The sequence below is a fragment of the Apostichopus japonicus genome, chromosome 16, assembly GCF_037975245.1.
Source record: "Apostichopus japonicus isolate 1M-3 chromosome 16, ASM3797524v1, whole genome shotgun sequence".
NCBI lineage: Eukaryota > Metazoa > Echinodermata > Holothuroidea > Aspidochirotida > Stichopodidae > Apostichopus > Apostichopus japonicus.
Window position 1 is genome coordinate 7,470,102 of NC_092576.1, and position 24,899 is coordinate 7,495,000.

The window sequence follows — 24,899 nt, forward strand, 5'->3', positions numbered from 1 at the left end:
AACGTAGTAGACTTCATGTTATCCAGTTAATTTGGCTTTGCAAATCCCGTTTTCTTAAAAAGTATGGATTTAAAAGACTTGGTGAACAGTTGTTACAAGATCTAGGTATCTTAGAGAAAGAGTGCATGTCTATCATTAGGAATAATGTTCCATATCACTTCAAGGGAAGTGTGTCAGTGATAGTTGCAGATCTTGGCAGACATTCAATTGGTGGATTTATAGAGTCGTTCACTTCAACCAGGATATGTGTAGATTTTGCATGTGCTCTCATACAAGGGTCTTAAAGTATCGGAGCTCAAAACAGATTTTCGCTGCAGGACGGAGGCAGTGCACACTACACATGTGAGGTAGTGCTGATAGTTGTAATCGATTAACGGCCAGTAGTCGCGATTACACTTGGGAAGTTCGATTAATCGCGCTCAAAAACATAAGTTGCGATTACTCGACTACAAGATAGCACTACACATAATCTGCTTTTGGAAAATACCCTAACCTATAAAAAACAACACTAAAGCAGTGTCAGCAAAGTATCGCAAAAGTACAGGTTCCCACAATGCGACACTAGCATTGTGAACTGATGTGTTAAAAATCGGCAAGCACCTGCTCCGGTTAGATTCATGCATTTACTTGTCAGTAATACGATTGTTCTGCTGTGCAACAATCAGTCCCTAACAATGTTTGATCATTGCGCATAACCTCGCAAGTTTTTATTCTAATAATATGATTGCCATAGTATGATTAGCATACACTCAAACATGTTAACAGTTACTTATTTACTGGCCTGGTTCACATTTATCGGATGTCTGATCGAGTGTGATTGCAGTGTAGTTAATTTCAATGTGCAAACTATATGCCTGCTGTCGCGCTAGGCTAGAGCCTAACCTAGAACGTTGTACGTCCTTCTACAGAAAACTCCTGCATACTAATCATCAGCCCACTACAATATGTTACATCTATTCATTGTTTGCTCGTTCGTCTTTATTAGTGATAGTATAGTTGTAGTACCCTAGTGTATTCATTCGATAGTTTTTGATTTACAAGGAATGATTTTAAGAAATGTCGTAGATTGGAAGTTGTTCACAATTTGGTTTGGTAGATGTTTCAACACAATTTAGACACCACGCGTTAAGGCACGGAAGAACAAATGAATACAGTGCACCATGGAGAAAGATTTGTTATGAACTTATGACTGTATTTCTGCAATATAAAAACAATGATGACGTCATAACTGTAAACGAGTAATCGCGAGAAGAGCTGTACGATAAATCGACTACAAAAGAAAGAGTCGTCTATCAGAACTAATGTGAGGGTAGTTGATAATGATGTAAGCCTTGCACCAGTGTTTGGTGTAAAACATGACTCTCCATTCAACAGTCTTTCGTATTTTCATGTTACCCGTGGTTTACCCTGAGTTGCTATGCATGGTTTGTTAGATGGTGTATGTCCCATGCCTCATCATGTCAAATTGACTCAAATTGAGTCCAGTGTTAGGTCAGGTCCAGTCTTATACATGCCAGAGTCAATTTATGGCATGAATAACCGTCTCAGCCCGTCTCATTCAACTCTGAACTAATGCCCTTTGTCCTATCAGTGTGTCTTCATCCAAGTGTTAAAGGGAGTGAAGACTCGCGCAAAAAGAAACGTCTAATGCCGGTAATCTGACCTAGTTTCGAATGAGGTGTAACAGAAGTGTTAAACACCACCATCGATCCCAGAAAATACACACACAGCTTGTTACCGTCGGTAATTAGACACTAGTGAACAGTCAGTACACACAGCTGCGGTCAATACCCACAACACAGTATACAAACAATACAGCGATGGACATCTCAGGTCCAGCTAAAGATAACAAGGTATCACGTTTCATTACTGTCTGCATTTTGTAGCGACATGCACAAAAGTTCACTTGCAAGCAACAGAAAGTTCTAACTTTTTCAGATGGCCACACCCGGTTTGGGGCGAGTCTTCAATGCCTTTAAATGACCCACAAATTTGCATCATGTGTTGTTATTGTCAACATCAGCTAAACCCTTTAATCTTCGGTGTCTTCGAATCTAGAGTCTCGTTAAAGCCATGCCTTGATAGCATTTTGTTTTGTCGGTAGTCTGCTACAGCAGAATGATCAATTTTCTTACATCCGACATACAGTATAGGCCACAAGAATTGCATCATTGCTGGCTGGGAACCTCAAGACATTGGGTTTGTCTGGGTCTCCTCTGGGAAGCTTTTATGCACAGTTTCCCCATTTTGGTATGTCTACTACATAATGGAAATCTTTCCAAGAATATCACTGTGCTTTGTTGGTAGAGCGTTACACAAACAGTCCAGATCTAACGTTGCCAGCTGTATATCTCATGTCTAAGCTCTACATCAGTGCCTATGCCTTCTTCAAGTTACTTCTGGCCGTAACTGACTGCCGCATTTCTCCCAGATTTCGATTGCTTCTGTTATAATACTGTCAGCTCTATCAGGTTGCATCTAGTGGGAAAGGAAACAAAACAGTTTTAAAGCAGGAATGAGACTGAGCCGGAGAAAAAAAATCTGAAATTTATTGATCGCTGTCCTGGGGGAGGGGTTTAAGGGGAGGGGGTGTCCCCCTCCCCTTTAGAAATTTTTTGTCAGGTAAGGAGGGCTTAGATGCAAAATGGTGGACTCTAGATGGAATCTATCACATCACGTAACTCGCCAAAAAAGTGTGGAATTTCTGCTTGTATAATTTATCCATTAGCTATTTTGAACCAAAAAAAGGCTTTTTTGCTTGCTTTGTGCTACTTGATTCCACCAATGGTCAAATTCGGTGTTCCTTCCCTTCACAGTCCAGCATGTTCGGGAAAAAAAAAAAAAAAATTAAATAAAAAAAAAAGTTAAATAAAAAAATAAATAAAAAAATTAATAAAAAATAATAAAAAACGCGAATTACGATAAAAAACGCGAAAATGAAAAAAAGAAAAATCGGAAATCCGCGTTTCCGCGGAAGAGTCTCATGCCTGTTAAAGGGAACACACTGTGGGACTGTGGTGATCACACTGTAATGTCCAGACCAGATCAGGAAAAAGGGCCAGAGAAGGGATGGGGATGGGCAACAAGGACAGACTCTTCCCCCCCCCCCCTTCCAAAATAAAACCTCTTCCACTTAGCTTAACGAAATGAGCAACTCAAGATTTGCCAATTAAATTCAAGTCATGCTTTGGGAGATGTTCAAACAAAATCTTAGTAAAAAAGACAACAGCTAGTCAAAAACCCTTGGGATTGCTGTGATATTGCTTGAATAAGGGATATCATTCAGAATGCATTGGCTCCTTTCAAGTTTCTTGATAATTTCCCAGTCAGGTTTTCCCTTGCTAAATAACTTCCTTCCAAAGAGATAGGAATTAAGATGCAAGGCAGTGAATCTTCCTTATCGATGGGTGGAAGATTCTTCACAAACAAAACAACCCTTTCCCTCGCCGAATTAACTGATTTGATCTTGGCATGGATGATGCTCAGGCATATCAATAGTAGACATACTGTATTGTCATGAAGGCAAATGGCCTCATTTTCGAATGGCCAAAAAAACCAACGTTAGTTTACACATATTTTGGAATGATGTCATGTCTAGACCGTCATTCCATTTCTTCCTGCACTTATCTCTCAACTCATTTAGTTCGCAACCAATTTCAATCATTTTATATCATTTTCTCTGCTTGCCCTGAAGGAACTTAGTTACAGGGGCGTCGGAAGCTATTTGGGATTGGTACGGCAGAACAGAGTGTGGCCATCTATCATAATTATCGGGGGGACGTTTGGTAGGTCAATCTTTGCTAATTTCGCTAAAAATATACTTCCCAGATTATTTTTGGCCATTTTCTTTCTTTTTAGTCCTACATTTTTTATTTTTTTTTTGGCGCCGTGAATATTGGTCCAGCGTTCGCCAGACCTGCCGTACCGGCTCCGACGCCCCTGAGTTAGGCTTATAGGTATATTTTGGTGGCTGGAGTTGATTTTTAAACAACAATGCTGGAATGTATTTGAATCTTCAGCTCAACATCAAAACCTCATAGCAGTTTGTGGGACAAAGATATGGTTTTCCTTCTACAATTTAGCTGTGATATTTGGTTAATACAAGATATTGAAGATGAGTTTTCAACTATCAGAAAATATTTCCATCTATTGGTTGGAGTTAATGATTGTACAACTCAATCCAGATTCAATGACATATTTTCTTCTTTGTTGAGAATGATACTGTAGTTTTCGGACTACATATTTCGTACTGGAATCATGAGGTTTTAATGACACCAAATTGCTTTTTTAGTATTTTGCAGCTTCTGCAAATTTTTATCAACCTCTGGTCAAGGAATTAAACCAAAGTAGAAATTTCTGTGTGAAGGGGACTAAGAGAGTGAATAGTGTAAGTTCATATTTTTTACTTTCTCACAGACATGAGCTATAATTGGTTTGTGTCCAGATCACGTAATTCTGTATCAGCATTTTGTAATGGAAAAAAGAACATAAATATGAAGGGCCTAGGCATATCATGTTTTCGGGCAGTTGTCGAGCACATGAATTGTTATAATTTCGGACACTTAAAACAGTTGTAACTTCCTTTGCAATTTTCTGTAATCTCATCCTTTATATGTATTAACCTACTTTAGCAAGGAGCTGTTCTATCTGGTCCAATGTCTGGTAATTTTATTTTCATAAATATTTTTTTTAATTCTATAATTTCGACCACTTTAAAACCATTGTTACGTTATTCAGAATTATCTGAAATCTCATCCTTTATATGTATTAACTTACTATATCAAGTAGCTATTCTATCTGGTCCAATGTCTGGTAATATTATTTTCATATATATATTTTTTAATTCTATAATTTCGACCACTTTAAAACCATTGTAACGTTATTCATAATTATCTGTAATCTCATCCTTTATATGTTTTTACTTACTTTAGCAAGGAGCTGTTCTATCTGTTCCAATGTCTGGTAGCTCAGGATCATTTTACGATGTGACTTGACCAATGTCAGAGCAAGGTAGAGTACAAGCTTGCAGGCACCTCCAATCAAACGATCCCAAATTCTGAGAGATGATCAAAGAAAGGATGAAATAGACATTAGTTCCTAACCTTTATCTGATTCTAGTGCTAATACCACTCGATACTGTTCTCTAATATCATGCTTCAAAGCACTCATACTGACAGTACAAACAGTTCCTAACCTTTCTCAGATTCTAATGCTAATACAACTCTATACTGTCCTCTCAAATCATGCTTCAAAGCACTCGTACTGACAGTACAAATAGTTCCTAACCTTTATCTGATTCTCATGCTAATACCACTCTTTACTGTAACTTATCTTTCATTAACCTTTTGCAGTGGAGTGGTCACCGACGACTTTTATACTCAGCGTAACATCATTCTCTGGGAATTGATTTATTTTACTTTTCTCTTACTTGTGGCCACATGAGTCTCTAGTAGTACTTTAAAGGATACGCATACAGTTTGTGCATTTCCGTTGAAGTACTGTATAAACTCGTAAATTTTGTCTTCAGCTAGCTGACACGTAGCTATCGCCAAACCGGTCCCAGAGCACAGTCTGGCATTTTTGAAAGAATTTTGTTTAAAACAATGTTAATAAAACAAATGGAATTTACAGTATGAACTTGGTAGTAATGTATCATAAGGTCGATATTGCAAATGAAGGCATATATTTTCTATTCCTTCTTCTTTCCTGTTTGATTTCTTTGTGAGTGCGAATGGGATGGAAGTTTGTTCGGGTTTATTATAATTTACATGTGAACATGAAAATAAGAAGATCAAAATGAAACATTGAAACATCATTTATCAGTCTGTGTTTAAATACTGTAAAGGTAACCGTTGGAGCAAAGATAAACTATACAAAAGATCGGCACAATTTTCCCACGATAAAGTGTATTGTCTGCAGAACAAAAGAATGTAGCAACGCTGGTGCCAGGATCATCCAAGTTACTTTGGAGAGTTACTCATTCATATCTTTAAGCTCCTCCCATTCTGCATAGGACTTCTGCAGGGCTAGGGAGCTCATTTTACGGTGTGTGCACAAAGTGTAAAGGGGTCATTGTGCAGTTATGGCCCCGCAGGGCGCAGACTAGATTTGCCTACGTTCCCTTACGTAAAAGGATACGCTATGCATTATACCGAGTGCGAGGCTACAACCACCCCCCCTGCAAATGATCATACCTTGCGAGGACCTCAGCAGGGAACACACTGGAGAAAACACTTAGGAACCAGGAATTGTAAGGAAGCCTCGACAGAACTCGAATCTTGTCGAGATGGCCGTGGAGCTCCGAGTCTTCTTTCTTAAGGATTGCTTGAAAGATTCCAGGCTGACGGTGAATTTATATGAAAGGATAAAAACGCTTTGTTACGATGCATTTGAAATTAAGAGACATTGAAACATATGTACACATGATAAATCTAGGTGACCTAGAGGGAGAGGGGGGCTATGATGTTAAGTCGTCCAGGGGAGGGGTCTAACGTTAGGGGTGTACCCCCACAATTGAGTACTTTTAGTAAATATAAATATTTCACAGCTTTTAAACAACATTGAAGAAGTTTTGACTGTTCAAGTTTTATATAGATGTACTGTACACAAGGGGGGAGGGTGGGGGGGGGGAGTATGGTGTGGGGAGGATGTGAAACTCACTCACCATGGACTGTACGTTGTTGTACTTCATCCAGAGTTTGTAAAACTGAGATGTGATCCAATAGCAGTCTACATCATTACCGTCATACATATTCATGACTGCAGAAGCCATTTCGATGAATGCCTTTTGGGAATCGTTAATCGGCTTAAGTAAGAGCAAAGAAATGGGAGAAAAATAATTATAATAATAATAATATTATTGTAGATTTATAAAGCGCAGACATATCCACCGATAACTTCGGCGCTCAAGGCGCATCACAATATTACCCTGGTCAACGATAACCTGTCAAAACATATAGAGACCAATCCATCCACATGGCAGCAGCTAAACAGCGCCCAGTTGACAGTTTATCTCACAGGTACCCATTTGTACACCTGGGTGGAGAGAGGCAATGGAGATAAAGTGCCTTGCCCAAGAACACGACACAATGATCTGGTCAAGCCTCGAACCTGCAATCCCTTGGATCACAAAATAAAAACATATAAAAGAAAGAAATTAAACAGAGTGTATCGAGGAAAGATGAGGAACAGACGAATCAAATCTACGAGATGTAAAGATGTTAGATAACTTATACAATGTGTTACCTTTGGGCATAAAAAAAAAGGCCCTTCGTACCAGGTGCAGTATCCATGAAAATTGAGGCTTGTTTGGTACGGTAGTTGTCTGCTAAATTATTCCATGAATTGACCAGAACGTACAAGTCAGTGGTTCCATACATGGTAGTATCAACTGATCAAGCAAAGGCACTTTTACACTTTTCACCAACCAGAGTTTTATCACATGGAATCAGTCCACATAATATAACTGCATAGCTCCCAACTCTTGAGAAGGCAAATGCTGGTCCATGTCACAAATCGCCGTCGTGGGGGACAGGTATAAGGGGAATCCTGGTGATGCCTACATGTAAAATGGTGGCACTTAGAAAGGCTTTTGTCACCCAAAATTTTCTGAGAAATATGCATTTAATATGTGTGTAACATCAATAAATTGAATAGTAGGTGATAATTCATTCTTTCCCGTGGCATGAAAATGTTCGCTGCTCGCCCCAATGAAAAGAAATATAGGCTATTTTGAGGTTCAAATGATGCTGTAAAGGAGGTGTTATACTCTATTATGCTAAATGCTAAAGAAATGATGGTTGCTAAGTCAAAATTTGGTGCAAATTTTTTTATGTATACTTGACAATTACAATGCGGGTTTCTCGGACGCTTGCGCGGGTCAGCGGGTTTGGGTGTTAGAATGCGGGTCCAACCCGCGAAATGCGGGTCAGTTGGGAGCTCTGTAACTGTCCATGGTCATCTAACTTTACACATTAAAGATGGAAAGAAAGTGATTCTCTTTTTGTAAAACTTTATTAATTAAGCAGCCGTACTTCCACTCATTAAGATTGTTAGCAAAACCTTCAGAGTATTCAAAATTAGATTGCAATTAATCCAATTAAGGCACCTTGTTTTAAGTCGGTTAATGAGAGTTACTAATATAATAAATAAGGCCTGCAGCTTGTCGTCACCCAGATATTATTTTATCTAGTTTTTAATCATTTGAAGAACTAAATATGAATTGTAAACAAAGTTCAATTTACTTTTCATTTGAATTTAGCCTTACTTGTTCCTTTTTCAAATGTAACAAACAATATTGTTACAGTATTTCTGGAGCAGATAACAAATTTACCCAAAACTAACCTTAATATTTGCTTTGAAATATACAAAGAAAATGTACAACATTAAAGGTTATCATCCAACCTTAAAAATACACTTGAAAAGAAAAAAAGGTCGCATTCGCAATGTGTAACGTTTTCTTTTCTGCCCTGTCCTTCTTATATCTCTATGAATTATAGAGTTCCTTTATAGCGTTCCTGTATAAAGGAACTCCAGTGATGCAAGCGTACGAGCGCCTTCTAAAATAAAATGTTTACACCACACGGGAGAAGGATACACCAACCATACGGGTATGTCACAAACAAGCTAATCAAATTTGTCCATGTTGGCAGCACTCAGGGTCGTCTGGTGAAAAATCTTTGTTTTAGTTTATTTTCCCAATATGCGTTTTTTTTTTTATAATTATTGCTACGCACACGGTTGCTGAATATAAGACCCTAGTATGGACAGGGAGTTGTTATGGAAACAACTCCCTGGTATGAACAGCTTAGTGTACCTTTCTTTTTCCACAAAGCTATTTTCCCCTGGATTTGCTCTGAGCTGTACTGCCCAGAGAACACCTGGGGCAACCCTTTATATTAATACTAGTGTCTTGCACATTTCTCCCAAGCCATCTTATGTATTCCTTTGATTTTGGAAGATTTGCTTCGGAAAAGCGAAGAAGCCAACCATGTTTGGCAATTGGGCCACTTCCCCCCCAAAATGTTTATTCAGGCACTGCCTCCCGCAGTGAGCAATCACTTGGCCTTAGATTGATTTGTACACTGCGAGACAGTCACTAATTGCTGTGAAAGAAACATGATCTCACATGACACGCAAATTCGTACTAATAATAATATGAATAAAGATTTTGTGGTTTGCATAAGTTCACGCCCCCTTTTTGGAGAAATGTCCAAGACGTTTGTACCGGACAGATCCTCGGGCATGTAAGATATTGTGGGCAAGCACATTCGTGGTAGGCAGAAACGGACTCTGAGGCATGTACAGTTCGCACACGAGAAAAAGGGAATTACAAATGACTTGGCCAAAGACTAAGTACTGACATGGCAGCACAAAGTACAGTACTGAGATACTCCAGTTTCCATTTCTGTTAAGTCCCTTTCTGCTCATTTACTTAGTGTTGGTTTATCACTTATTATACAACACCTAATTATATTCCGGCCATTTGATTGGTCAATTGCTCGTCGATTGTATGCAAAATCCGCTCTATTGCACGCTATGATGATAGAACCATGCGTTATACTTTTTTGATAGCACTTTTTTCAATGGTAAGAGAGCAGAGAAACCTGTCTGTTCAAAACAATCTGTTGCATGAGTGCATTTTACATCCAATTATATCCAAATTTGAAGGTGTTGTATAAAACAAATAATGAATGGTTTCCATTCGTGCAATAGTGCAAATATTTCATTCGTTGAAAGATGTAATTTGTTCCATTCAACTCGGCTGCGCCTAGTTGAATGGAACATTCCATCTTTCAACTCATGAAATATTTGCACTATTGCACTCATAACCATTCATTATTTGTATACTATTTTACTCTACTCAATATTCTGTAGCCTCTCAGATTTAGTTTTTCCAATACCAACTTTCAAGGAAACCATACAGTATTCTGCTTTCAGCTTCTATTGTTTTTTTGGTAATCCCCTGTCATAGTTCACAGGCGAAGCTTCTACTCATCAACAACCAACACGGATGGACTCTAAACGTTTTGACAGGTAGGACATATTTCTTATTTTTCACAGTGCACCTCTCACAGGATGCTGTAGCCATGAAGCTTAATGGCTTTTGAGGCAAAACATTGAAATAAAAAATTGTTTCATTCCTAATAGAGAGGAGCAAAGGGTTAAATTGCAAATCTTACCACTTTTTCATCTTCCAGTGGGAGATCACCTTCCTCCAGCAAGAACATCTTCATGAAGACCATATTTAAGGGCGTGTCCTCATTAATGATTGACATGACCGTAAGAGAATGGTGGACATCGGTATATTGCTCTTGTCTTTGTTCCCATACATATTCATGAGTCGAGTAATGAGGGGGTAAAATTCCTGCAAGGGGAGGGATATTTGATATTATGAATAAGATGATCATAAATACACCCAGGTGCTGTGATCGAGTGGATAAAGGTGGTTGCATTTGAAGCAGCGTGGCTTAGCAATCAGGAGGTTCCAGGTTCCATGCCCACCTGGTTCATAGTAAGGTGGATTTTTCATCCAAGAGCAATCTACTGTTTTCCCATATGAAATGACTTTCTAAATAGAAAAGATTCCAAATCTAAGTTAAAATGTTGAATTGAAGCCACCCAAAGTTGCGATCCATGAGCCCTTGTGCGTTTCTCCCACACTTGTGGTCGCTTAAGCGTTGTAAACATAACTGCTGATTATTATTATTAGATGTTTACATGAAATGACACCAATGACCAATGGACAAGCAAAGTATGGACATCACTCAGTCAGAAAGTTAGTCAGTACTACTAGGAGAAAACATATGCTCATTTAAAGATTCTGAAGCTACTCTGAAACTCAGTCTGTATTGTTGGCATGTAGATGTGGTCATCCAGAAACCCAGTCTGTCTCAAATACATGTACAGTGGTCATCCAGAAACCCAGTCTGTATCAAATACATGTACAGTGGTCATTGAGAAACCCAGTCTGTATCAAATACATGTACAGTGGTCATCCAGAAACCCAGTTTTTATTAAATACATGTACAGTGGTCATCCAGAAACCCAGTCTGTATCAAATACATGTACAGTGGTCATCCAGAAACCCAGTCTATATCAAATACATGTACAGTGGTCATTGAGAAACCCATTCTGTATCAAATACATGTACAGTGGTCATCCAGAATCCCAGTCTGTATCAAATACATGAACAGTGGTCATCCAGAAACCCAGTCTGTATCAAATACATGTACAGTGGTCATCCAGAAACCCAGTCTGTATCAAATACATGTACAGTGGTCATCCAGAAACCCAGTTTTTATTAAATACATGTACAGTGGTCATCCAGAAACCCAGTCTGTATCAAATACATGTACAGTGGTCATCCAGAAACCCAGTCTATATCAAATACATGTACAGTGGTCATCGAGAAACCCATTCTGTATCAAATACATGTACAGTGGTCATCCAGAATCCCAGTCTGTATCAAATACATGAACAGTGGTCATCCAGAAACCCAGTCTGTATCAAATACATGTACAGTGGTCATCCAGAAACCCAGTCTGTATCAAATACATGTACAGTGGTCATCCAGAAACCCAGTCTGTATCAAATACATGTATAGTGGTCATCCAGAAACCCAGTCTGTATCAAATACATGTACAGTGGTCATCCAGAAACCCAGTCTGTATCAAATACATGTACAGTGGTCATTGAGAAACCCAGTCTGTATCAAATACATGTACAGTGGTCATCCAGAAACCCAGTTTTTATTAAATACATGTACAGTGGTCATCCAGAAACCCAGTCTGTATCAAATACATGTACAGTGGTCATTGAGAAACCCAGTCTGTATCAAATACATGTACAGTGGTCATTGAGAAACCCTGTCTGTATCAAATACATGTACAGTGGTCATTGAGAAACCCAGTCTGTATCAAATACATGTACAGTGGTCATTGAGAAACCCAGTCTGTATCAAATATAATGTACAGTGGTCATTGAGAAACCCAGTCTGTATCAAATATAATGTACAGTGGTCATTGAGAAACCCATTCTGTATCAAATTCATGTACAGTGGTCATCCAGAAACCCAGTCTGTATCAAATACATGTACAGTGGTCATCCAGAAACCCAGTCTGTATCAAATACATGTATAGTGGTCATCCAGAAACCCAGTCTGTATCAAATACATGTACAGTGGTCATTGAGAAACCCAGTCTGTATCAAATACATGTACAGCGGTCATCCAGAAACCCAGTCTGTATCAAATACATGTACAGCGGTCATCCAGAAACCCAGTCTGTATCAAATACATGTACAGTGGTCATCCAGAAACCCAGTCTGTATCAAATACATTTACAGTGGTCATCCAGAAACCCAGTCTGTATCAAATACATGTACAGTGGTCATTGAGAAACCCAGTCTGTATCAAATACATGTATAGTGGTCATCCAGAAACCCAGTCTGTATCAAATACATTTACAGTGGTCATTGAGAAACCCAGTCTGTATCAAATACATGTATAGAGTTGTTATTCTGACCATCCCTGCATCACTCATCAAGCAAGTAAAATTTCTACAGAAGTGCAGTGAACAGTCATGTTGAAAAACAAATCATTCAGTCGAATCTTACTTCTTATTTATTAATTATTAGCATAATCATTATTTATTATTAGCACCAGCATTATCACTATTATTATCATTATTTCTTAATCTTATTTATTAATCGAGGAATCTTTTTTAAAATGGGCAGTTATCATCATCCTGAGACACAGTTTTGCACCAAACAGATATTTGGAACCTTTTTTTCATCTTCAAATTACTACTATTTAGTTAATGCTTAAATGTACTTTAAAAACTTAATTTGAACGTACTCAGCAATAACTTCCACACCAAAGGACGGTAAACCACAGGTACTGGAAATCGGACACAAAATACTTCCAACTTCTCAAGATCTGCAGATTTATGGGGAAAAAAACAAATTGATACTAGAAAGTAATCCTCAATGCAACAAATCATAAATGTTATGGCACTTTAGAGTTCTGAACATGTCAAAGGGTGCCACCCAACACTCATGTATACTTGTATTGTTTCCCAAATGTTACCACTTTTTATACAGTAAGAGCTACTGTAAGGTAACTTTGTTCGCCTGTGAAAAGCTTGCATGATCCTCAAAATCTTCATACCTTTGCTCCGGCTGTTGTGGGGTTAACTATTCTCGATTTCTGTTCAAGAGCCTTGGAGCCCGAGAAAAGTACATCAGAGGTAATACTAACTCAAGTCTGGAATTGAGCGCAGGGAGTATCAGTTAAGTGTTGAAATTTGTGCTCATTATTGATGGCTCTAAGCTCTTTTCTCCCCCCCCCCCACCCCTCTAATCTACTGCCAGAATCTACTATCTATATGTGCACTTGTATAGCAGTTTCCCAATTTTGCATAACATTTGTCCTACTGTAGTCTCTGTTAAGAAAATATTACACAATTTACATTATTAAATACATAAAGCCCTGTATATTCCATAATGGTTACTACTGTATATGATAAGTTTGTAATGATTCAGAATTTGTCATTTTTCAGTACTGTAAAGAATTTGCCAATGAAAACCAGGGTTGGGTTTTGACCGGTCAAAACCTGTTTTGACCACAAAGCGGTTTAAACCTGGTTTAAACCGGTCAAAACTAGGTTTAAACCGGTCAAAACTCAAAAATAATTCGGAAGCTCCCGACAGAGCTCTGCACAGATGGTCTTGGGTAGTGTGAAGTATAATGCATACCATTGGAGTGTTCATAATATCTGTTCTAGGGTATTATACCATTTGGTTGCTTCTCTTCCTAAGAATCAGTATGAAATTATATACAAAAATGTGAAGCTGATGAAGATGTCACATGTATGTTCTGACTAGGCTTTGCCTCATCTTTAATGTTCTTATTAGGTCGTGATGACATTTAGCATAATTAATTAACATAATCATTGACATTTCAAATTTAGGATTTTTTCTTAATCTCGGTATATACTGCATGAGATTAGTAAATTACTAATCTCAACAACATTACAAGTCTGATGTTGAAATCTAGATAATCAAAGTACCAGGAAAGCTGATATTGGTGCAATACTTGAATCAATACTCTTACAAAACTCTCATCTCATTCAGCTCAGTAAACAGTGGTTAGCCACCGTCAGATGTTGGGTCAATTAGACTTGTAACATCTGTTACAAACTGCAAGACCAAAATCATAATGGTATACAACAAATAATGAATGCTTATGAGTGCAATAGTGCAAATATTTCATGAGTTGAAAGATGGAATGTTCCATTCAACGAGGCGCAGCCGAGTTGAATCCATGGAACAAATTACATCTTTCAACGAATTAAATATTTGCACTATTGCACGAATGGAAACCATTCATTATTTGTTTTATACAACACCTTCAAATTTGGATATATAATTGGATGTAAAATGCACTCATGCAACAGATTGTTTTGAACAGACAGGTTTCTCTGCTCTCTTACCGCTGAAAAAAGTGCTATCAAAAAAGTATAACACATGGTTCTATTTCATAGAGTGCAATAGAGCGGATTTTGCATGCAATCGACGAGCAATTGACCAATATCCCTGGCGCTGAGTATCTAGAGACCTAGATATCACTTCTGTTAGGAGATTAAGGACATGCAGGTCTGGGAATCTTTATTTTCTATCCAAAGCTTACAATGACTACTAGCAATTGTGTTACTCGTTAGACCTAGGCCCATGTTGGCTCTGGAGTCAATATGGGATCCTAAGTTGGGTGATTTGGATAATTTGTGTGTGGCAATTATGGAAGATTACCCTTCTGATGCACTACTGTACAATGTTCCAGGTACTTGAGCTGAAAGATCTGCTTTAATGGCATGCTATAGCTCAAAGAAAATGTTGTGATTATGTAATATACTGTACCTGCCACAGTTTGATTTCAGGCTTTACAGTTAGCCTGCATAGCTTCTTCACACTATTAGGCCTAGGCTCTTTGTGTAAACACTGTGGAAATATGTTCATGTCTACAGTGTAATTAATCATACAGCATTCACACAAAGACCCTCCTGCAAGAAAAATATGTATGTACTTTAGATCCTCCTGCAAGCAGGAACTCACGAAGAAGCCTCATTGGCTTATCGAAGCCGCAAGCTGACCAAAGTCAGTCTCTTAGATTAATATTTAACATCCATGATTATGAATTGTCAATTTCCAACAACTCTGTAACTGGACGACACACATTAATCTTGGAGTGACTCAAACTGGGGACCTTATGATTGGAAGGCACCGGCGTTAACCACTGAGCTAACACTCTGTGATATGTGGCAGGCGTTGCAGACGAAAGGTTAAAAGAGGTAATTTTACAACCAAGGAAGGTCGATTCCGTAATCTCAGGAAACTTTTCCCTTATACTCGATAGTTTGTCACAGTTGGGGTCTATACAGCAGACCTTTAACTTAGATGATAATGTAAGTTATGGTCTAGGCCTAACTCTAACATTAAGCATAGGCCTACCTCAGTGGCAGAGTTAGAGGTATTGGTCAGAGGGGTCGCGAATGGTCTGTAGGGGCGCTTTCGACACTTTCCTAGCGGAGCGCCACCACAGGTTGGCGCGCAGCGTACAGAAATTTTTTGAGGAAAGATACTCCCTAGATCGCCGGAAATTACCCTTTCCAGGCCTTGCTAATTTGCAGATAAACGAAGAATAAATAGGTGTCATCGCCAACAAAATGTGAAAAATGTCAATAGGTAGATGAGAGTGAATAAATTTTTTTTTGAGTCCGTCCGTTGGGGGGGCATCCGCCCCCCCCCCCGACTGTATGGACACTCCGCCACTGGCCTACATACCTTACACTCAGTGTAGGTCTTGCATTCTAACCTATGGAGGGTAATATTTAATGTAAATGCCCGACGCTGAAGGCACTGTTGTATTAATCCACATGTTAGCCCATTCCTAAAACTGTAAAAGTTGTTTACGATTAGTCAATAAGCCTAGGCTAGGCCTAGTCGTTAGCTACAACAGGCTTCAATAGGCAAGGTCGAGTTTCGCTACACATTACCGACTGGTTCATCTTTCAGGACTATTTGTAGAGATTTTGTCCCTTCAACACCCCGAAATCCAACTTTTTCGTAGTAGTGACTGCGGAAGTTTCTCCCGTCTGTCATAATAGTACTTTGATGGTCTGAACTTCGATTTTATGTTTGGTAGTATTTGCTACCTGAACAGCATTGGCTGAGGAACATTTTAGAGATGGTTGACTCTAACAAAGGAAACATGCGTTATTTTTTTCCCCAACTCAGAATCCTCGTTATTGGAACGCCAACGGATATGCTTGCCCTGCGCTTTGGCAAAATAATCGCACGTCGATTACGTCTCCTTATCATCCTTATGTGCACTTCACAATGAAAACTTTGTCATCGTCGTTATACGCAGTCTGCTATTATGAGAATAATCGGTGCCATGTTGCTTTTTCCAGCCTAGTTGGATAACCCAATGCTTCAGCCAATGACGAGCAAAGTCCCCCCCCCCCCTACTCCCTCCATCACAAGTTAGAGAGGGAAGGACAAAGAGTTCAATCCTTTAGAGGATTGTTCGACGAGTGAGAGTCGAATTTATACGAGGGGATTTTAAAAACGTTATAAGAAGTTTGACGGTGTTTTTGTTTTCTATAATATATAGGCTATATGGTTGACTAGTGGTATATTTTAGAGTTTGTAGATTTTAGGACCAATTAGCCTAATTAGGGATGAAAAGCTTAGGCTTTTAAGATTAAAGTTATAACTAATCGATATCAAATTGTGTAAATTAGTAGTTTCTGAAACTGTTTTCATGCCGATGCTCACGGGAATTTTGTAGGCTATACGAATAGCTGTGATGCTATTGTGTACATGGTTATAATGAGAAAAATAGTCGCCAGCTTGTTGTTGTTTGCCTGCACAAAATACAATCAATCAGATCAAGGTAAGAAAAACCGTCACGAATCCTGACTTTGCATTGGTTGTCCGACTGCTTGAAGTACGCTTTGCAAACCATGATTGTGCAAAAATATTTTCTTATATGTTTGTTGTAGAATAGGAATAAATTGCATGATAGGCTTTCTGTTATTGGAATGCTATCGACATTAAATTTTAGGAAACGGGCTCGTCTATGCCTTCTCATGTCGTTAATACGCATGCTTGATGGCTATATTATACGCCCACAAAATATTTGTCAACCCTTACTGGCTTATTACAGTTACTGACACTGCCAGCACTGAATGGAAAGATTTGCATTTCAATACAGCGCATGAGTTATAGTACATGACTTGTCATGTGAACAAAATTGTATAAGAGGCACGCACCCGTACAAGAGTTTGAGTCGAGGTGCAGGTTCTTTCTAATCGCTAAGGTACTTGCTGGCGTTTTGGAGGATCCATTTCGTATTTGTGTTATTGTCGTTGGTAGAAAAATGGCTTCGAAATTTTTCTATGTTGGGGTTCTTTTCTTTGGCCTTTTGGGTAAGTTAATAAATAGAAAATATCTTGAATAAATATTTATGTTATTCCTATACATTTTTTAATGACGACTGTTATTTTTTTTGCTTATGGTTTTGTTGATGTAATTTTGTTTTCTTAGGAGCTGCTGGAGTATTGGAAGAATTAGACTATTGTTTCGGAGTGTAACACGCTTTACCACTCACTTTACCAACTTTACAAACTTCACATTAAAAGTCAAGAGTACTTTAATTATCAGTTTGCAAGAGTTATCGTTCAGTAGTTGGTTCATAACTGTTTTTATACCTAATGACAGATAGGAAGACAAAAACAAATTATTTTCAAATTGCCTTCGATGTCTTCTTTTGACAAAAAGGTAAGAATAAGGTGAAGTGTCTAGAAAATGGTTACGTCCCTATGAAACATATATTATTACCTACCTTGCGGTTATTTCCTCAACTGAATATGCCTTATTTTTGACTTATTTCATTAATCGTGATCAAATTTAAAAAGCTCGTTCACATTCTCTTTCGAAACATCATTAGCTTCTCCGAATATATGTAAGAACATTTTTTGGTAGATATTTTATGTCTACATTTGGAAAAAATGGAACAAAAAAAATTGGAACAAATGGAAAAAAGAGGGGAAAAAGAGAAGAAGGAGAGGAAGTGAAGGGAAAAGAAAAAAAAAAGGAGAGAAAAAGGAGAAAAGGAGGGAGTAGAAGATAAACGCCAAGACACCGGGAAGAGAAAGAGGAACAGTGACATCAATACAGCGCTGATCCCTATTATATACACATGGCCGGGTATAGCCAGTGACGGATCGAGGATTTCGGAAGGGGCGTGAGCCTCACCCTACCCCTTACACCGAAAACTCCATTTTTGACGTTTCCATTTTTCCTCTCTCACTAATGTATCTATATATATCAAATATATGGTCTATCATAACGCGTGTGTGTGTATGGACGCCTTACACAATTGTGCTTGGAAACAAACTGTCGAACTCGACCGAGTCGTCGGGAAACATGATGCATTTCGGGAAGGGGGCGACCGCCGCACCCCCCCCCAGGATATTTTTTCATGATATCGCTATTAATTTTGAAATAGAAAATGCTTAGATGCAATTTATAGGGCATGGGAAGTGTCATACCCAGCGATCTGGGTGGCATTTTCGGCCAAAATTTTCTTGTACGCTTCGCGCCAACTACGCTTAGATAGTTTGCCTACAGGCTTCGCCCCTCCCTTGGCAAATTATTCGCTACGCGCCTGTTCGAATTTGTAAAGCAAAGAGCAGATATCACATCATATCAGTGAGCATGAAAATGGCGGTTCCAGGATGAACAGCCTCAAAACTGTCGATGTGTGTAGTCATAGGAACCCAATTTGATTTGGGGGGCTGTAACGACTTGCCCGAAAAATATAACCTAGATTTTTCGCGCGCGATGTTAATGTCAATATCATATAAGCAAGCATCGGTTATTACTTTGCATGCTATCATGTACTGTACGGTCCGTGGAAATTGCGCAGTTTACCGCGGGATGCTAATGTAAACAACGGAATGTCTTATGTAGATGGAGAAAAAGCATTATTAGGTCCAATTATGTCAAATTCTCTTTTACATTAGTAATGGCGAATTAGTCGGCCAAGCTTAGAACTTTATTTTAATTATCAAGGAGATATTTTTTAAACTATTCATTTCCTTTAGCTACATCATTGCAATTTATTTTCTTTCAGTAGGAGCCCCCCCCCCCCCTCGCCTCCTACGCCTATGTGTGTAGTGTTCGGTTTCGGAAATATCTGGCATTTTCTTCAACCAAGTTTCGTAATAGCCGTTATGAGAGGGTTAAATATTTGTACACCAATAAATTAACTGTGTCTGAAGTTTCGAAAATGTCCTTGCCAACATGATTCTTCATCATACTTCCCTCTACTCTTGTAATTTTGACCGGTCTGTTAGGGGTTCAGTGGAGGGTTTTCTATATTGGTTGTCCATAGATGACATTTTTTGTAACATGATGGGTATGTTTTGAGGTGAGTTAAATTTCAAATTCTAAACAAATAATGGGCTTAAAACCTTGAAAAGTGGGGCTGTCGGGTGTTGTGGGCTGCGACGTAGAATCACCTACAAAAACAATGATCCACAGGAGATGCGATGAGGTCGAACATGATGTGTGACTTGTGAAAATCTTCAAAAACGTTATGGATGGAAAAAAAAACTATTGGGAAATACTTGGTTCTCAGGCTAAGGTGTAGGCTACATCTGGTTGGTCATTTTCAAGCCCGAGAAGTGCCATTTCCGGTGATCTGGGGGTATCAAAACCAGAAATTTTCGTGAACGCTGCGCGCCAACCGATGGTGGCGCTCCGCTTAGAGTGTAATTCGCGCCCCTGATATATATATATATATATATATATATATATAAATATATATATAAATATATATATATATATATATATATATGTATATATATATATATATAAATATATATATATACATATATATATATATATATGTAATATATATATATATATAGAAACCACTGGTCTTCTTTTTCTCGATCTGAGCGCTGCATTTGACACCGTTGACCATTCCATTCTTAATCAAATTCTTAGTTATGAAATAGCTTTGTCAGGTATTCCCCTCAAGTGGTTGAAATCCTTTATTACTGATCGTTGCCAGAGAGTTTCTTTAATGAATTACACCGTAGTGCAGTCCGTCCGGCTGAAAGAGCCTCAAACGTGGGGCATAATACTGTAAGGGAAGTGGGGCATGTGACTTTTGAATTGAATGTGCAAGGAAATAAGCCACAACCATCCGGCAAGATATATGATATTATATACATAGCAGTATACCACCAATTAGCGTCCATGATCAAAGGACACTGTTTTTGTAGCAAATGGGAACTTTCACTTCATGGAACGGGAATTCTTAAGGAATATTTGACAGAACTTGTGACCAGGTGTGCTTTGCACCTCCACCCTCACCCACCCCTCTCCGCAAACACACAAACATGATCGGCTCTGTGACCCCTGATGTCTCGCAATGACATAGACACACCGATGTCAAAATAGGCCTAAGTGAAACCGTTGCAGAACAACGTATTCGCCCTAAGTGGTAAGAAGACGTGTATCGTGATTAACACAGTGATATCTCAGTATATATAACACGCAAACACGCAAAGTTCTCACAACTGTTTCAGAGTATAGGGGATAATGCCAAGTACAGTCGTTGAATGAAAAAAAAACCAGAGAGGTGCAGCAGGTCAAAGTCAGAGTTGTTGTAAACAAAATATCAACTATGAATTGATCAAAACAAGTCTCTTTTGTTCATGGGTAGTACAGAAAGGGTGTGACTGTAGCCGACGTAACAATACCCCGTAACAAAAACAACATAACAAATACCTTGTTATTCCATTTGTCTGGGTAAATTATTACGGTGCAGTTGCCACGGTTCAAAAGTTTCTGCGTGGGCTATTACTGTAATGTACTTGTATTACACGTATATATATATATATATATATATATATATATATATATACATATATATATATATATTTATATATATATATATACATATATATATATATAAATATATATATATATATATATATATATATATAAATACAAATATACATATAAATGATAAATATACATATACATATACATATATATCAAATCAAAATATTTCGGTGCAGGCGAAAGAGGAACCTTGCAATTCCCAAATAGTTTTAATATCGATATAGTTGTGTTAGTCATGTGATGCATTCACATGCCGTACATTTAATGGACCTGTTTTTTTTTCTTGGGGGGGGGATGCGGGGAGGACAACATGTAGACCAATCAAAGGTGCCAATATGCACAATGGTGCGGCTATATTTTGTAACCATAAAAAAAACTTTGTGGTATTGTCGCAGTTCGTGTTAATGGCCTCTGCAACAAGAACGACCATTGTCTAGCTTGCCAAATATGGATCTTCTCGCTGACAGTGAACTTGTCGCTGACATTACCACTACTGTCGACGGGTGCGTTTGAACGTTTGTAGCCTACGATATTATGATACAAGGAGCTTCATAAAAGTTAACGGTATCCTTTAATATTTTTATTGTACATTTTCTAGGTTTTGCTCACGCAGCAAGTCCTGAGCAAGGCTTCTCTGTAGTAGTGAATTCTCCTGCACGAGGACAAGCTGAAGATGCGGTGCATTCGTACGCACCACTCACAGCGCCTTCGTAAGCCGAAGAAAGTTTTTTTGTATACCATATATACACGTTAATTGTTATTTGGAAAGCCTTAGACTGCCCGCTGATACGTTAAATGAGTTCCATTATAAATTTTAATGGTAAGAATTGGTCTTTACTTTTATATTCCCAGCTTTCGTTGATGCAAAAGGCTATAGTCCTGCTCAGGGCTTCTTTGTAGCGGTGAATAGCCCTGTATTAGGCCGAGCCGAAGATGCGGTGACGCTATATGCGATACACACGAACAATCACGATGCAGATAATACTGTTCAATTCAAGAAGGAAGGTGGTCTAGTGGCACATACCGTTCTAGACGGACAGATTAAGAAAGGAGGAGTGATCTTCGGTTGCTTTTTGAGAGTTGGTCTTCCGGATAGGTATAGAGGTACACGATATGGTACTTACGACGCGACGTTTACGCCAGGTGGATCATCCATGGTTGTGGAGAGATACGGATTTGTAAGGAGTAGGTCTGGTAAGAAAAATAAAGCTGAAGCTGTATCATTTTATGTAATTTTTTCCATCTCATCAAAATATCCGAAGAATACAACAACAGAATGTATTACGATTGTAATATTCATCCCCGAAGAACGTTTGTATAAAGGAGAGATTGTTCTTTTGTTTTTTTAACAGATAAGTATGTACCGAAACTTCACGACGACGGTAAGGTCGGTTATTTTCCAATAGCGGCGATGGCTGCATTGGCGCACATGCCGCTGCTGTTGACGACGGTGATCCCGATGACGAAAGCCTATGATGTTGATGAAGAAATTACATTTCTAACTTCGTCTCATAGCATTTATCAAACTTAAATTCTACTGATTTTGATGCACAGAGTACGAAAAATTCATCATCGCATATTTCCTCTCTGTAGATATACTGGATACCAGAGGGGTTTACACCCACACTGTGTGGCCTGCATCCTCAGGAGCAAAAACTCCAATTGATAATTTCCAAGATAACAACATCGGGGTTCGTTGGTCTCCTGGCTGTCGCAGTATTCAGTGGTGTAAAGGCAAGAAACGAAACGTGAACACAGGGCCCAGATTGCAGCTAACATCTACCGATGATGCAGGTGTTTACACCATACGGAGAGGGAAACGAGGTGCGAGAGGATGGTTCGTTCAAATCAAAGTCATAGCTGCAAGTAAGTATACCTCAGTCTGGAAATACACAGAATCATGGTTACGTTCAGTTGTATTGAAGTGCATATCGTCGGTGAGACAACATGTTGGTACAGATTGTTTGAATGCAATCTCCACAGACGGAAGGATTCATTAAAAATTCGAATTTCTTTCACATATATTATACGTTTAGTTTCCGGTACATACGACAATATGGTGAATGTTTACACTCTCACTTGTTCTTTTTATTTGAAATGTCATTTACCCTTGGCAAACACCAAAACCAAACTGGAAAATACTAACTTTATTTTTTCTTATTCAAATTTAAATTGTCTTCAATTTCTATCTAAGCAGTTTCGAGGTAAGGTCATGTTTTTAAATTCTACCTCTCTTCCATCATGTTTGCCAGGTTGTCAGAGAAGTGAATATTTGAATACAGATGATGAGTGTGTGACCCGCACATACTCAATAGGCCTATGTGAAAATGGAGGAGTAGTAAAGGATGCCGCTGACACTTGCTTATGTCCTCCATTTTTCGCCGGCCAAAGTTGTGCTAACGGTAAGTAAACAGATCTCAACCGTTCATGCAGACGGCTGATCAATTAGTTATCTGATGGATACTTTCCAGAATGAAAGACACTTTGGAAGTGTTGGTCGAATAACCGCCACTATGCGCTTGTATTTGACATTCGTTTGTTTTTATCGACCTGGGCAAAAACAGAGGTACAGTATGCATGCACTTTATGGCGGGCCATCAGTCTCAAATCGTGGGGAATCGACATATACCAATTTAAATCGACATGTACCAATTTAATTCGACATATAACAGTTTCTTGCAGCTTAAATTGACTTCTACCGATTTAAATCGACATATACCATTATAATTCGACATATCATCGATTTAAATCAACATAAACCAATTTAAATCGATGATAAGTAAAATAAATCGGTATATGTCAATTGAAATCGACATATACCAGTTTAAATCGATGATATGTCAATTTAAATTGGTAGAAGACAATTTAAGCTGCTGGAAACTGGTATAAGTCTAAGGAAATTGGTATATGTCGATTTAAATCGGTATATGTCGATTCCCCACGATTTGAGACTGATGGCCCGCCATACACGCGTGCGTCTTTTGACATTCTACAGTCTGAGAGTAGCCTTTGCTTTGCCTCCGCATAGCCTGCTTGGGAATCTTCTGGAAACGATCATGAATCCAATCAGCAATTAATAAAACTTAAAGATATATTTTAATGCCGAAGGTATTGATGTTTATTTAGTTTGCGTTAACTTAGGTTTGTGTAAGTTACGTAATGCTTTGATGGCAACAGGTCTTAGAGATGGTTGCAGACTTTTTTTTTCTTTTTTATAACGGAGGAATAAATTCTGTGCTTTAGTTCTTATATTTTACTGCTATGCTTCCGTTATTGTCTGTGCTGCGCGCTATATATTAAAACGTTGATTTGGAATAAGAAGACAAAGACCTGTTCCTAATGACAAATTAATTCTTAGAATAGTAATGTATAAACACACACACAAGTTGCCACGATGTGTGTTTCTTGTAACGAACGTAAAATTGTATGCCAATTACACTTATAACACATGTATCGCTCTGGTTTCCTTTTGGAAGAGCCTAATTAGAGGGAACTGAAATCTGCTGACAGTATATAAGTAGTGTGTAAAGAACCATTCCACTCAAAACCGACAGGTTTGTTGCAACTATTTCCATGATACGTTTTACATACATACATACGTAATGGACAGAGCCATTACTGGGTAAGCACTATAGCCATTGTATATAATATAGCTAATACAATACTGTAAATCATAGACTGACATTGGAATTACGATATACACATTTCATCAAACTGTTTGATTTCACAAAAAGAAAAGAATCAAACCTCTCTACACCAGCACTAAAACACTCAACACTAAAATCAACCCGTGTCTTTAACATATTTTTGGCCGTCCGCCAATTAAGCAGCAATGTCACATTGTGAACGGTCTGGTTCCAATGAACTTGAATACATTTTAGTTATAATTAAACTAATTAAATTTCAAACCAATAATG

At 38.4% G+C, this 24,899-nt stretch overlaps 2 protein-coding genes across 2 annotated transcripts in view; one reads left to right on the plus strand and one right to left on the minus strand.

The window, feature by feature from the left end:
- Positions 1-1,166: 1,166 nt before the first annotated feature.
- Positions 1,167-16,275, minus strand: LOC139983569 (TBC1 domain family member 7-like). Its single transcript, XM_071997214.1, has 7 exons — positions 16,053-16,275; positions 12,857-12,937; positions 10,182-10,366; positions 6,665-6,805; positions 6,195-6,340; positions 4,927-5,056; positions 1,167-2,478 (listed from the first exon to the last, which is right to left on the minus strand). Exons 1-7 carry the CDS (start codon positions 16,156-16,158, stop codon positions 2,389-2,391), a joined length of 879 nt encoding a protein of 292 aa, XP_071853315.1. The 5' UTR covers positions 16,159-16,275; the 3' UTR covers positions 1,167-2,388.
- A 1,039-nt stretch (positions 16,276-17,314) lies between these two features.
- The window catches only part of LOC139983567 (uncharacterized), a 10,796-nt gene continuing 3,211 nt past the window's right edge, over positions 17,315-24,899 (plus strand). Inside the window, exons 1-4 of the mRNA XM_071997211.1 lie at positions 17,315-17,489; positions 21,835-22,176; positions 22,576-22,848; positions 23,235-23,384. Of these exons, the coding sequence (XP_071853312.1) occupies positions 17,441-17,489; positions 21,835-22,176; positions 22,576-22,848; positions 23,235-23,384 (814 nt within the window). The 5' untranslated portion in view covers positions 17,315-17,440. The remainder of the gene's footprint in view (positions 17,490-21,834; positions 22,177-22,575; positions 22,849-23,234; positions 23,385-24,899) is intronic.